Source organism: Ambystoma mexicanum, chromosome 1p (assembly GCF_040938575.1).
Source record: "Ambystoma mexicanum isolate Mex_15411 chromosome 1p, UKY_AmexF1_1, whole genome shotgun sequence".
NCBI lineage: Eukaryota > Metazoa > Chordata > Amphibia > Caudata > Ambystomatidae > Ambystoma > Ambystoma mexicanum.
The window spans coordinates 576,126,911-576,141,284 of NC_090921.1; the positions used below are offsets into that span (position 1 = coordinate 576,126,911).

Below are 14,374 nucleotides of genomic sequence, written 5' to 3' on the forward strand. Positions count from 1 at the left end.
TCTCTTCCAGCCCTCCAGCTCGCCCTCCTTCACTAAATACTGCTTGCTAGTCTAGGCAAAGCCTGTGAATCGGAAGTGATTCACAAGCTACAGAAGACAAATATTACTTAATAGTAATCACCTTTATGAAGCTTATATCTGCTTAGAATCACATGCTCCCACACATCCTACGCACTTGGGAGCAGAAGAGTACACACATATATGGTGGAAAGCAATGAGGATGTCGACGCATGAAGGATCATGGGTACCCATATTTGTAGGGTAGGGATAGTGTTACAGGTACATGCCCTGTCTTGCCCATTTTTCGAATTCTAAAAAACAGACTTGTTACTACACACCAACCACTAGATGGCCTATGCAAAGCATGCGCTTCTGAAAAGTTTACAAGCCAGATTACTTGTAAGTGATATTTGTCTTGTACCTTACAGATAGATTTCCATATGCGACTTAATAAAGTATCCATTATTTCAGTATATTTGTGAATTGTTTCTTCTTAGGTTTCTGGACTAATTGTACTTTTGTGTGAACCTGCTGCCCCTGCCTTCTCACATTATGCATGTTAACTACATTTAAGGTACGTTTGGATACCCTTTCTTGTCGGGTTTTAGCCCCCATTAAGGTCAGTGGTTGTAGAACTCTCAACAGAGATTGTACAAAGACTTCCATAGCACCCATTGACTGTTTTACTTTACCTCGGTGTACCTTCTTCCTCCCACTAAGGCTAGGTCTTTTCACGCCCCTTACCAGAATGCTGTAGAAAAAGCTTCCTGACCATGATGGTAAGCGGTGGGATGCACTGTACAAAGACTCTGTATGGTCAAATAAGCTACCTACTATGTATTTGGTAAAAAGTAAAAGATTACGTTACCTTTTTGTACGTCGTTTTCAGTTGGTCAATTTGATTTACTTAAGACTGTTTGGGCTGAATAACACATTTTCCCTGTGTCGATTAGTAACTTTATTTTATGCAAAACTGTGTTCCCTTCGGTTTTTGCATTATTCTTCTGTTGGAGAGCGTACCTGCATAATATGGAATACTTTACAAATGGTGTCTTGAACAGAATTAATTCTAACATGTTGCCAGCGCTTTGCATTGCCCTTGCTCTTAATGTTAAAAATACGAAATCTGAGCTTTTCAAAGCTATTGGGCAATATCAAACTGCACAGTTTTGAACTGTGATGGATCGTAGGGGATCCCCTTCCCAATACTGCATGTACTTCTCCTATGGAGGAGTCCCTTTCCCAAGAGTCCCACAGAATTATGGCTATAGAATTGTACCTGCAAAAGACTAAACTGTGAGCGAAGACCACTGCTCAGGAATTGGCTTATAGGTTTTAGGCAGAGCTTGAATAGGTTGTAGACAGAGCTCGCCAGTTGGCAGAGCACGTAAAGGACTTATCAGCCTGCTGATCAGGAACAACTGAGATTACCAGTTGGAACTGATGAAATGTGGAGATAGAAGCTGGTTAGGAGGCTAACCCCAGTTGTTATGACATTGCTATTTTGGGGTATTCTATGGCCGCATTGAAGGTCTGTTTTTTTTTTCTTTTTTTCTTTTTTTTCATTGCTAACCTTTTCTTCATGGTTGGAGGGGACTTACGGTCATGATCTTCTGCTCCCAGTGCCAGGGGTGCCGATTGAGCATGCCAGTTTTGCAGTAGGGCGACATTGTTTTTTGGGAGTAGGCTGTTGGCAACTGTAATTTTTAGTTGGTACCATTTTTTTTTTCTACTGTGACATGGTTCTAAATCCATGTATTTAATGACTGTTTTCAAGAAATTACTTGTGGAAGCTTATCATATGTGGTCATACATGTAATATTCACCAACAAACTTTCAAATTGATCCATGTACGATGGTAAGGGTTCTACATCATGATGATATTGCAATATGTGTCAAGGAGGGAGGTGAGGACTCTTGCCTGTCTGTAAACTGTGGATGTTTTTCTTCAGATATTGGCACAATAATGAAAGTTGTGGAGCTGTCACCACTGAAGGGGTCTGTTTCATGGACTGGGAAGCCTGTTTCATATTACCTGCATACTATAGATCGAACCATAGTAAGTACTGAACCTATGCATCCAGATGTCCATAATCATGTGAATTCACCACTCTTACCCTCGACACGTTTATGCTTCTAAAATCAATGTACCCCTTGTGGTCCTTGGAAGCCCTCTGAAATGTCATCTTACTCTGTTGCCTACATCTAAATGGGTTTGTGAGCCTGCAAATGTCTTAGTCAATTAGTAACACATTTTATGTCTTTTATGTCTAATTTGGCAAGTTAATTAGGCTGTTTAGGGGAAAGCAACTTGTTTATAGTCTGATTACCTGTTGTAAGGCTTTTATATTGCATAAATCACTAAGCTTGTAGTTGTAGGCACTTTTTGACCCTGCTTTAGGTGTATATTAGGTCTTGGTATGTGGGAGAGGTAGACACTTATAAGGGAGGGACTGTGAGGACAGGGGGAAGGAAAGGTGGGAAGAACACCATGAAACGCATTGGTTGATACACAAACATGAAACGGTAAAATTTTCAGAGGAATTCATGGTATTGGTGATTGCATGAGGTAAGACAATATGATAATAAAAAGGAGCGCAAACTGCAGTAAATATGAAACTTTAATGCCCTCCTGCTGCTCTTACGTCACAGATGCCTTCATGAAACTACATAAGGCAAAGGATGGTACAAGGATTTTTATCGACAGATGGTGAATGTCAGGTTGCATGTTGGCCAAACCATTGGGTTTCACTGCCTGTTTGCACAACCTCTCCTGGACTCCCTCTTCCCTAAACCAGAGTTCCCTGACACCCAGTGCGATATACAAACTACCCCTTCAAATTAGTCTGGACTAAGCTTTAGATGAGGGCCTTAAGGCTTTCTCCCTCTGGGGTGACCTAAGGGATCCCCACTTGTATAGTTATCCCAGAATATCAACATTTTTCATGATTGTTCCTTCATTATATGTTCTGTGTTTCTCCATTTCACTCTTGCACTCCTCTCCTTGATCTCACAGTCCCCTGCTTTACCTTCTGTTCTCCTGCCCTCTCCCTACTTCTGATCTTCCAATGTCCACTTTCTCCCTGTCTCTCTTCCTGCTCCTTACTCCCACCTGTCGCCTCTCCCCCTTCTGTTCCTCCGGTCTTCTTCCAAGCCTCACTTTTTTTCAGTCTTTTCCTTCCTCCACAAACTACGCCCTCTCTGTCTCTCTGTCTCTCTCTCTGTATCTCTGTCTCTCTCTCGGTCTCTCTCTCTGTCTCTCTCTCTGTCTCTCTCTCTGTCTCTCTCTCTGTCTCTCTCTCTGTCTCTCTCTCTGTCTCTCTCTCTGTCTCTCTCTCTGTCTCTCTCTCTCTGTCTCTCTCTCTCTGTCTCTCTCTCTCTGTCTCTCTCTCTGTCTCTCTCTCTCTGTCTCTCTCTCTGTCTCTCTCTCTGTCTCTCTCTCTGTCTCTCTCTCTGTCTCTCTCTCTGTCTCTCTCTCTGTCTCTCTCTCTGTCTCTCTCTCTGTCTCTCTCATATTTATATATATATAATTCCTTGTTGGGGAGAATTCTATAAGGCTAATTTCCCAAACCTAGTGAGTCCCCCAGCAGCTTTGTGGATTTTTTTTTTTTTCTCCTGCTAAGAGTTAGACTCTTTTGCTCCCACTCCCAGGCATGATTTGAGTGTCATTGACTGTGTGTGCTTATGGGCCATGGGGTTTTTCTTTCTACTCCATAGGGTATCTATATGTTTGTGTTACACAGCACCCTCAGTGCAGTAACACATGGGTGTCATAGTGACCCCCAAACATAGACTCCATACCCTGGGACTGACTACTGTCTCCCAGGGCATGTAAAGTCACCATTGACTTTACTAGTCCCAAATTGTGAACAGAACCAGTACAAACCATCATATTGTGGAAGTACTGGGAGGGGTTAATTATATTGCCCTTGGGTCTGTTTTCAAGGGGGCACTGTCCAGTCCCCCCTGTCGAGTCTCTGGCTGGTGGCAGTGGTCACCACGCGAAATATTCCACCATAATATTCTCAATGGGCTTTTCCCATTGATTTTAAACGCACCACTTTTTGGTGCAATGTTAGATACTGCTGGTTTATTTGTTTAATATTAAATTCACGGTTGGGTCTTTTTGCCAGAACTCTTTTCTAAAATGGCGTTCGTGTCTGTCTCTGTAACTCTGACCAAGGTCGAGCCCTTTGTTCCACTTTTTGGCGGGCTTCTCCACAGAAGCCCTCCAAATGGTGCCACTCGGTCTGGGTTCCATAGTAGGGGTGTAGGGGGGAATTGGCACCCTGGTCTGCATTGCCTCGGCAACCCAAGTCGCACTCTACTCTGATTGGTCCAGTGGTGAGCCGCCCGGCTCACCACTTAGCATGTGTGATTGACCGCTACGCTGATGAATGGTGGTTTTTCTGCATAAAAGCAGGGCCTTTGGGACTGGAAATTGAGAAGTCGCCACAGGACCTAAGAATCCGAAGAGGGAAGAAGCTGAGCCATCTGCAACGACGACACCACCAGTGAAACCCTGCTGCAACTACCTCACCACTTTCCCGACGACAAGAGAAGGTCTTCTGCTGGACGAGTCTTCTTCCCCTGAGCTGATGGGACCAACCAGTTCGCCCTTTTTGCCTTCCAAAGACGTCTCTTGGTCAAATCGCCCATGCCAAGCACCTCGGCGTCCGGATAGCCAAGCTTCACCACTTTGACCACGAATAAAAGGACCGCTCCTTTTATTGACGAACTCCGCGGCCGGTTTCATCCTGTGCAGTGCAACGACTCCACGTTTCCTCCTTGACGAGATCCTCTTCCCCTGGTCGAAACAACTAACTGCAACCAGGAACAACTGCCACCGCTGGAGCTTCCTCTCTGTTTAAGGTACTGTGTCCTGCCTGGCCTCCCTTTCTTCGGTTTGCCAAGGTAACCCTTAAATCCTTAGCTTGCCAACTGGGTTGGCCCCAGACCTCCTAACTTTACCTTCTTGAATTGCCCCAACCTCTTTTGACCATTCTGCAAAGACTTTTAGTGCATTTTTAAACCGTGTGATCCTGCACACATTTCGCTTTGCTCCCTTTTAAGTGGGACTGGCCTATGACCTTTGGCTCTACAGTCTATACTGCCTTTATTCCCTTGCTGAGAACTTGTAAGTGTTGGGACCTGTTTTATGTCTATGCTCTGCATTTTTCTCTCCCTTTAACTGAACTATTGGAGTGCCATCAGGTTATGTGCTTACATCTGTTTAACAAATCGTGGTGTTTATTAACGGAGGTGTGCATACTTTACCTGACTGTTTTTAAATTGCTTTTTATTTGGAGTGCTAGTATATTGCCTAAAGTGTGTTTTAAATAAATAATTATATACTTTTTGTACAAAGCTCTGGTCAGTGTTTGTTTGCTCCACTGTGTTTTTAGCCCTATTGTGTATACTCTATATACTGCCCTACTCTTCTTGAGAAAAGTCTGACTGCTCAGCCACAGCTACCAGGTAAATCTGGGTGGTGCAGACTGCTACCAATTGGGTTTACTGCTTACTCCTGTAGTCTTAATCTTTTTGCAGTGTTGCCCAAGGGAACTGCACAGGATTCTCCCAAACATTCCTTACCTGCACACTCGCCCAACACTTCCACAGACTCCTCGGCACCCTGCACCACTTTCCGTCGTCCTTTCCTTCCAAACCACTGACATCACCCGAAAATGTTTCACTTTATCTTGGGCGGCCTTTTATACCGCGACTTCCTTGAGCCCGTTGGTTCTGTTCTCTTGCAGCCACATGGCATTCTGGAACCTGCACACCTGCAACAAGTAAGCAAGACTTCAGCCAGAAGTGGCTTTGTAAGAAATTGGGTGATATTGGTACCACCTTCATCATTTTAAGGCACGTTCAGGTGCTAGGGCCCTCCAAACACCCTCACCCTACCTTTTGGAGTATTATCTGCACTAGCATTTGCCCTGGTAGGGCTTTAACCCCCAACATGGTCAAGCCCCAGACCCATGTCACATGTGAGATTACAATAAATTGTGTATTTTCTGTTTCATGACTTAACACGAAAGGACCGGGGGAGGGGGTGGGGGTTCCTACCTGAGTATACCCTTTTGTATTCACACATAAGCACATAAGACGACTCAGGTTAGTCGATTCAGTAGGGGGTAATTTGATCAAATATTTTATTTAATTTTTGAGTTGGAGTTCACCCTCTGATGAGGTACTTGGAATTCCTTTAAAACTGCTTCATAGATGAAAAAAGATGTTTATTAAATTTTTCTATCCACAGGACGTAAAAATAGGAGATTACTGGATGTTCATATTCTTGTTTCATAATATGTAGTATCCAATTCTATCGAAGTTTCTTAAAAGTTCAAATCTGTTTTTTCTGTTCTGGTCTTTTTCATTGTTATTCCAGAATCCAGTTAGAAGTTTTTGATGATTCCCATCTTATTTGGGTGAATCGTGAACCACTCGTGATCCCTATAGTGACGTGCAGTGTACCCACAATCCCTCACGCGTCGAGGTCCCTCAGATTGTTTTTTTCCCGGCCAGATATTGGTCGCCTTTACGCAGAGCTCCTCGAGAGACATTGCAAAAACATTTATTCGACCTTTGGTCGTTATTAACTTATAACTATATTATTACTTTGCAGCCCTCCTTCGGTGTCGTAGCTGCAAAGCTGTTCACCGCCGATCAAGATCTCCGACGGTGGTGCCTTCGACGGAGGAGGTTGTTCGGCGTTCGCCGAACACGTGGCCTGGCCTTGCCGGCCAAATACAGTAGGGAGAGTGAGGTCGTGGGACATTTATTGTTTCTCTTTGAGAATGCCTTTCCCTTTGGGGGTTGTTGTCACATGCAATCGGTTCCTCAGCTATGGAGAGGACACCCTTTAGGTTTTGCCCGCATTGCAAGGGCAAGTTTACCTGGAAAGACTAGCATAAACGGTGTAACCGTTGCTTGCCCCTCGACCACAAAGATGACGGCTGTGCGGCCTGTCAGCTTCTTAAGCCGAAGACTTTAAAAGACAGCAGGGTCAAAAGATGGGCAGCCTAAGGGTAAAGTTATATTGTGCACCACAGAGAATGGCCCCTAACTCAAAAGGTCCAGTCCTAAGTTGTCTGGGGCCTTTTGCCCAATAGTTCAGGTAAAGTGCCACAGAATCTTTGAGGCAGGAAAAAATGCAGGTAGGGTCTATGGGGTCCAGTGAAGGGTTCTAATTGTCAAGAGTACAAGTAAAACCAGTGAACAGAAGTAGCCCCAACTTTCAGAAGTCTTGCGCAAGCAAGGCAAAGAGTGTTAAAATGGGAGTTTAGGGGTAGGTAAGAATCACTGTAATGTACCCCGTGTTAGGACAAAGGAAGAAGGTCTGAGGTTGCTTTTTCCACCAATAGTTGCAGTCCTCGATTCGCAGGGGTTGCAGGTTCTAGCTGACCTCCGGCTGGTGTCTTTCACTGTTGCAAGGTCTTTCGAATGAACAATGCAGCAAGACTGGATGCAGGACCCCTCTCAGGACCTGACTTCGGTCAGGTAAGCAATTCTGGACGGTGGTCACCGCAGCACGGCAATACAATGGGACTAAACTGCCACGGTCAGCCATTCCCTCCTTTCTTGGCTTCCCTTGAAGCTAGGATGCTGGGCCAGCTGAGGAACCCCAAAGTTCCAGGTCGAAACTCTGAACGGTGACGTCGGCAACACGGTATCCCAAACACTGAGTCCGTCAGCTACCGACGGTCCTGGGACACTTCTGAAGGCTTCTTTGCAGGGTGCCGAGCAGATGTCGGGAATGGTTGTTCCCTCCACTCCACTCCCAGGGTTGCAGCTCCTTCGCAGGACACCGAAAGCATCAGAAGTTGGTAGCCATGTCTCCGGTTTCTCTGCTGTTCTCATAGCTGGATAGAAGTCTTGGCTCCTTCAGGTTTCTCTGGGATCTCTGAGGAATGGGTGCCGGGGTCCCCGTATTATCCTAAAAGCCAGGTAAGAGTAGCTGCCCTCACTAGCCAATGAGGACTAGCCCCCACATACCTCAGCAGTGGTCCAGTCAGGGCCACTGGCGAGAACACTCATGTATTTGATTTGACTCAGACACACTGAAGACAGTTTGATTGGGACCGGAGAGTACCAGCCCACATCCCACCAACAAAGCTCTGCAGTAGCCCACCAAAAGCTTCTGCTTTCCGGGGCACTGGAAATCCTTATAAGGATTGTCCTTGCCTCTCTGGCCTGGAAGAAGGCTAAAGAACCAGATGGCCAAAGGAGAAGCGAAAAAACATGTGGCATGGCCATGTTTGGACACTAGCCTCAGTTGGTAGATAATTGTGGTAAACGCTATAAGGGTAAAATGAAAAGTCGCAAAAAGTGGGAAAAACTCACTGCTGCCACCAGCTTATCCTTTTCGATCAAAAATCCTCAGTGTTAGTCTAGGGCAAAACAAAAAGTGTACCCCATTGTACTGCAGTGTAAGCTGCGATAAGTTACCACAAGTGATGCAAAGTGACCAAAAATAGTACCAATGTAACGCGACTAAGGGAAGCAATGTTTCCCAGTACTAACAACCTGAAGGACAACCATATGAGCACAAGCCAGTGCAGTGAAGCTTAAGACTTCACTTTACTGCAAAAAGAGCAGGTCAGTATAAAAAAATAAAAGCAAACAGTTTTGGGGTTCCATAAACATGGAAGGCAAGGTGCAGTAAAGAGAAATCATTCCTAACAACGATTCTGGCTTTAAACCTGAAACTAGAGCAGTACTGATCAACATGCCTATTGAGGATGCAGCTCTGTTTGGAAAGGCCGTTGATGAACAACTCGAAACCTCCAAAATAGAACACAAGGGTATTGCAAATAAACCATATGTCCAGAGGGGTGTCTTCAACACTCCGACTAGGATTTGAGGCATCGGTCTCCTCTTTTTATTCCCTAGTTTTGGTCTACCTCCTATCAGTCCAACCAGCAGAGGTGGTTTTACTAAAGAAAAGGGCGAGGCAGGGTTGCAGCCTCTAGATGCATAGCAGCCCTCGCCAACAAATGACTGGCTGGTTCACATTCCCTCCTATGCATCCCCAGTCGGGGGGCGCATAAGAATTTTCATCAAGCAATGGGAGCGAAAAGCGTGAGATCGCTGGGTGCTCACGACAGTGTCAAAAGGGTACTCCATAGAGTTCTTCGTAACACCATGCCACCACCCTCCTCGTGAAAGAAACATTTCTTTGGAACATTTCCTCATCCTACAGGAGAAGATTCTAACACTACTTGAAACGGGAGCAATAGAGCTGGTACCACCTCTAGAGGAAGGGCAAGGTATTCAGTGTACTTCCTTGTTCCAAAGAAAGTTCTAAAAATGCGCCCCGTGCTGGACCTGTGCCCTGCAAACACGAATGTCGAGCCTCTAAAATTCAGGATGTCTACTTTACCGGAGGTAATTCCACAGCTAAAACGGGGGGGGGGATACGTTCATTTCAATGTTGCCAGCGCACCAAAAATACCTCAGAATGAAAGTGGAGGAGGTGCGGGGGGCCAACACACTACATTCCAAGTGCTACCATTCAGCGTAGCCTCAGCCCCATGGGTGTTTAAAAAAGGCCCTACCAGTAGTGCCCGCCCACTTGTGAAGATGGTTCATTCCAGTGTACCCTTACTTAGATAACTGGCTAATAACAAGTGAAACATCTCAGATGTCTGCAGAACACCCAACTAACAGCGATCAACTATTCCAATTAGGATTCTCCATGAATGAGAAAGTCAAGGCTTATGCCCAGCCATGTGAAAGAATATCTAAGGGCACTAATCAAAACAGCCTAGTCTCCCCCTGCAAGGAGCGAGTCCAAAACATGCTGTTCCAAACACCTCAGTATGTAGCTCGTCGTCAAGTTACGGTGCAAAAGGGAATGCGCCTTCTGGGAATGTCTTCCTGCATTTACCTAGTGCCACACTCCCGACTGCAAATGCGTCCAATGCAAGAGTGGCTAGAGAAACGATGGTCGCAAGCAAGCGGTATGTGGGATGATCTAGAGGTGGTTTCACAACCACTGGTTCAGTCTCTGCAGTGGTGGTACAAGGATAACCTATTGAAGTGAAAATCTTTCAACACACCAGCACTCAAAGCCGCTCTTACAACACACGCATCCCTTCATCACACTGCACCCAGGGTGTGAACACAGGCAATGACCAAAAAGCATGTCAATCTCCTAGAACCGCTAGCAGTCTTCAAAGCACTCAAGACGCAGCTAGTACACAAGACCGTCCTCATCCTAACGGACAGCACCACCACCATGTTTTATATAAACAAACAGGGGTGGGGGGGGGATGTCCAAACTAGCCCAGAATTTATGGCTGTGGGCACTAAAACATGTTTCGAGGGGATTGGGTCCTCCAACGTATTCCATATCTGACAGGTAATGTCCGCAGCTGTGCTGCGGACATTACCTGTCATAGATATGGAATACGTCGTCGGACCATCCCATCTAAAGAACATTACCTGGTAAGAAAGTAACTTGTTCTTCTCCTAGCCCACGCTCCAGGAAAACTCAATTCACTGGCAGACGTTCTAAGCAGAAGTGCAGTGCTTCCCTTGGAACAAGAGTGGAAACTAAACACAGACATGCTACACAATGCATTCTCAAACTGCGGGTTCCTAGAAATATACCTCTTTGCTATTCAAGATAACTCACACTGCCTAGACTACGCATCCAGGATTTCCCCCAGTAAGGTTCCAAAGGGAACACGCTACTAATGAATTTGTCAGATAAATTTGTGTATGCTCCCCCCCCCCCCCAAACACCTCTTCCAATGGATTGTGTCCTCCAACCTATTCCACATCTTTGACATGTAATGTCCACAGCTGTGTACTTCGGAAACTTTTTCAGCAGAGGGCGTCATGCGTCGATGTCGAGTTGATGTCCCTCGAAGGCCTCTGTCGAGGGCAACGTCACCCAATGTTATAAATAGGACGCACGGCGCCCGTAGCCTCAGTTCAGTTTTTTCCACGACGTGTTGCTTCGTGAAACACTGCGCCTCGTGTGTTATCTTCATTGCAATGTCTTTCTCTTCGACCCCTCTGACTCCGCGGTCTGGTTTCAAGACCTGTCGGGACTGCAAGTCAAAAATGTCGATCACCGAGCAGCATCGCATTTGTTTGTGGTGCTTGGGCGAGTCGCACAACACCTATGACTTCTCGAAATGCCAGTCGCTGACTGCCAAGCTTGCAGAAGGGGAACCTCTGGGTAGGTAGGGTTTCTAAGCCTGTTAAGACCCATAAATTCATGTCGAAGTCCAAGGGGGTTTCCACCGACGACCGCATCGGGAGGAGTCCTGGGGATCTCTGTCCCGTAGTGGCTCCCACCATTCTTCTGCCTCGTCCCGGCACTCTAGGAAGCGCGGTCGCCGTCCCCGTCGTCCTTGGAGGATGGTGCCTCGGTGAAGGTGCCTTGTGCCCGATGAAGTCCTAGACTCCAGAGGAATGGGCTGCGTTTAAGGAACAAATGTTGGCGATTTTTCAATCGCAGGGCATGGGTTTGGTTGCGCCTTCTAACGAAGCTGGCCAGGATCGGTCTCCTACTGTGGCTCTCATGCTTTTGGGCTCGAATCTATGTCGCGACTTACATCGGGACCCTTCTAGGTCCCGTACAGACAAGGATTCGGAAAGTCGCAAGAGACGTGCTTCTAGGTCTCGGTCCTCGTCACCAGCAAGACTGCAGCGACCTACTGAGGGCTCGATGCCAGCGTCGTATCAGCCCACGGCTTCAACAGCACCTGTGTTGATGCCGAAGCCTGCGACGTTCACGGCGTTGAGACTGTCGACGCTTTCTACACTGAAACCTTCGACGCCGGTTATTTTTGCCCGCAATCTACCTTTGGAGTACCCCGATGTGTTTTGGACTCCATGCCCTCTTCTGTCACCAGACCTGGGTTTCATCTCCCTCTGGCTGACAATTATGAAGTCGAGGAAATGTCTGAGTTTGAGGACCCTGGTGAACTCTATGAAGCTCCACTTTTTTCTGGAGACAGTCAGTTGGAGGAGTTGAGGCAGACCCTCATGATGCTAGTGGGTTGGACACTTCCCCGCAACTGGAATTTGGTAGGCCTGAGCCTAGGGCTCATGCGGAGTCTTTGTACAGGAGGCTCATGGCGAGGGTCTCCAAGTATCTGGGCTGGTCCAGTCCTCCTGAAGACTTTGTGTAGGATGATCTAAACGGACATCTTAGATCAAGGTCCGTCCTCTAACCCGGTTTTGCCATTTCATCTCACCTTGCAGAAAAGGGTGGCAGCTGCTTGTCAGTCCCCGGAATCTCTTCCGGCTGTTAATATATCTTTGATTAAGAAATACTGCTCTTCCGTTAGTGACCCCAACTAAATCTACTCACCCCACCTATATCTACTCACCCCACTCTCGAGAGTTTGGTTTAGGCGGCTATGGCTACCTCGAGGCAGGCGGCGTACCCTACCATCCCTGCGGATAGGGGCGAAAAGCGCTTAGACGGTTGGGCACGGAAGGTATTTTCTGCTGGGAGCATGGCATTGAAATCGGCCAACTCCACTTGTGCCATGGTGAGGTTTTCACACACTCGGTGGAACTGTTTATTTAGCGGCTGAGCATATTCCAGAGGGGGAAGAAAGGGATGGGTTCCTTGCTCTCGTGCAGGACGGCAAGGATGCCATGTGCGAATCCCTTCAATCTGGTTTGGATACGGCCGACGGTGTTAGCCGACAGTGTTAGCCGATCCATGGCTGCGAGCGCCGTTATACGCAGATTTGCATGCTTGCGGAAGTCTGGTTTTGCTCCGGATGTGCAGGCCCGTCTTCTCAACATGCCCTTTGATGGCGCACATTTGTTTGGCAGCAAGGCTGTCGAGAGCCTTGAGAGGATGCAGACCACGAAAGCTGCGACTAAATCTTTAAGCACAGCTGTGCGTCAACTTCTTCCTTTTCGTCCTAGGGGACAGCAGTGGAGGGGAGGTTCTTTTCGTTACTATTCCTCTTTTGGTAGAACAAGAGGGACCGCCAGTCAAAAGGGCCAGCGAAAAAGTACCTGTGGTGGTTGGGGAAATCGTGGTGCCAGAGCCTCTCGGGCAGCTGCCTCTTTGCCTTCGGCACTGCCGCAGCCGCTTCCAGTCAAGAGGCCATGTCCCATGGTTCGCCGGTTGGATACAGACTGTCTCAGCATCTCAAAGAATGGCGAGCCATTACTTCAGATGTGTGGCTGCTGGATACTATTGCCCACGGCTACTGTCTTCCCTTCCTTCAGCGGCATCACAACAATCCACTGGGGAAACTCTTTGAAGCTTCGGACCCGCTCCTTGTGCAGGAAATCCTAACCCTGCTGGAGAAAGGCGCTATAGAACTGGTGCCTGTAGCAGAGATTAACAAGAGATGGTATTCCTATTATTTTTTGATTCTGAAAAGACTGTGCAACCAACGCAAGTCCATGATGGGTCTCACTCCCCAAACTTCTCAGGAAGGACAAGTTCAAGATGGTTACTCCTTCTCATGTCCTCCAGCTCCTTCAACTTCAGGATTGGTTGGTGTCTCTGGACCTACAGGATGCTTACTTTAATGTGCCGATTCATCCCAAGCACAAAGTACATGAGGTTTGCAGCTGGCGACTTGCACTTTCAGTTTCGGTCCTGCTGTTTGGATTGACCTCCGCCCGAGGGTCTTCATAAAGCTAATGATGGTGGTGGCAGCGCATCTCAGGCGAGGGGAGGGGGGAAATCACGTCTACCCTACCCGGACGGCTGGGTGATCCGGATGCGCTCTCCCGAGCAAGCGTTGGATCACCTCGTTCTCACCTGCCGCACCCTCCACAGGCTGGGCTTCTCCCTGAATTTCAAGAAGTCGCACCTGACACCTTCCCAACAGCTCCAGCACATCGGGACTGTTGGACACGTCCTTGGGGAAGTGCTCGTCTCCCAAGTTGAGGGCTCATCACATTGTGCAGATGGTGGACACGTTTCAACATGCGCAGAGGCTCCCGGCTTTAGAATTCTTAAGGTTCCTCAGCCTCATGGCATCCTACATTTTTCTGGGGCCAAAAGCCAGGCTGCACATGAGATTCCTGCAATAGGGCCTCAATATGCAGTGGTCGCAGTTCTCTGGCAAGATGTCGGATCCCGTTCAGATTCCACTCTCTGGGTCCCAGGATCTTCTGTGGTGGACCAACGAACCTGATGAGGGGGGGGGAACTGCTTTGGCAACCGTGGCTGGAGGTGACCGTAGTGACGGACGCTTCCCTCACAGGATGAGACGCTCATGCCAACGACTTCACCGCCAGCGGTTATTGCTCTCCGGCTTAGTCCAGACTCAACATCAATCTGTTGGAGCTGAGGGCCCTCGGGCTAGCCATTAAGGCTTTTCTGCCCTCTGTACTGGGGAAGTGTCTCCTGATCATGATGGACAACACA

The 14,374-nt window shown here is 47.4% G+C and overlaps 1 protein-coding gene across 3 annotated transcripts in view; it reads left to right on the forward strand.

Annotated features, from left to right (window-relative positions):
* Positions 1-14,374, forward strand: part of DOT1L (DOT1 like histone lysine methyltransferase) — a 1,510,259-nt gene that overhangs the window by 436,730 nt on the left and 1,059,155 nt on the right. For all 3 annotated transcript variants that reach the window (XM_069649513.1, XM_069649515.1, XM_069649514.1), the window contains one exon: positions 1,953-2,059. In XM_069649513.1, coding sequence (XP_069505614.1) covers positions 1,953-2,059 — 107 coding nt within the window. The remainder of the gene's footprint in view (positions 1-1,952; positions 2,060-14,374) is intronic.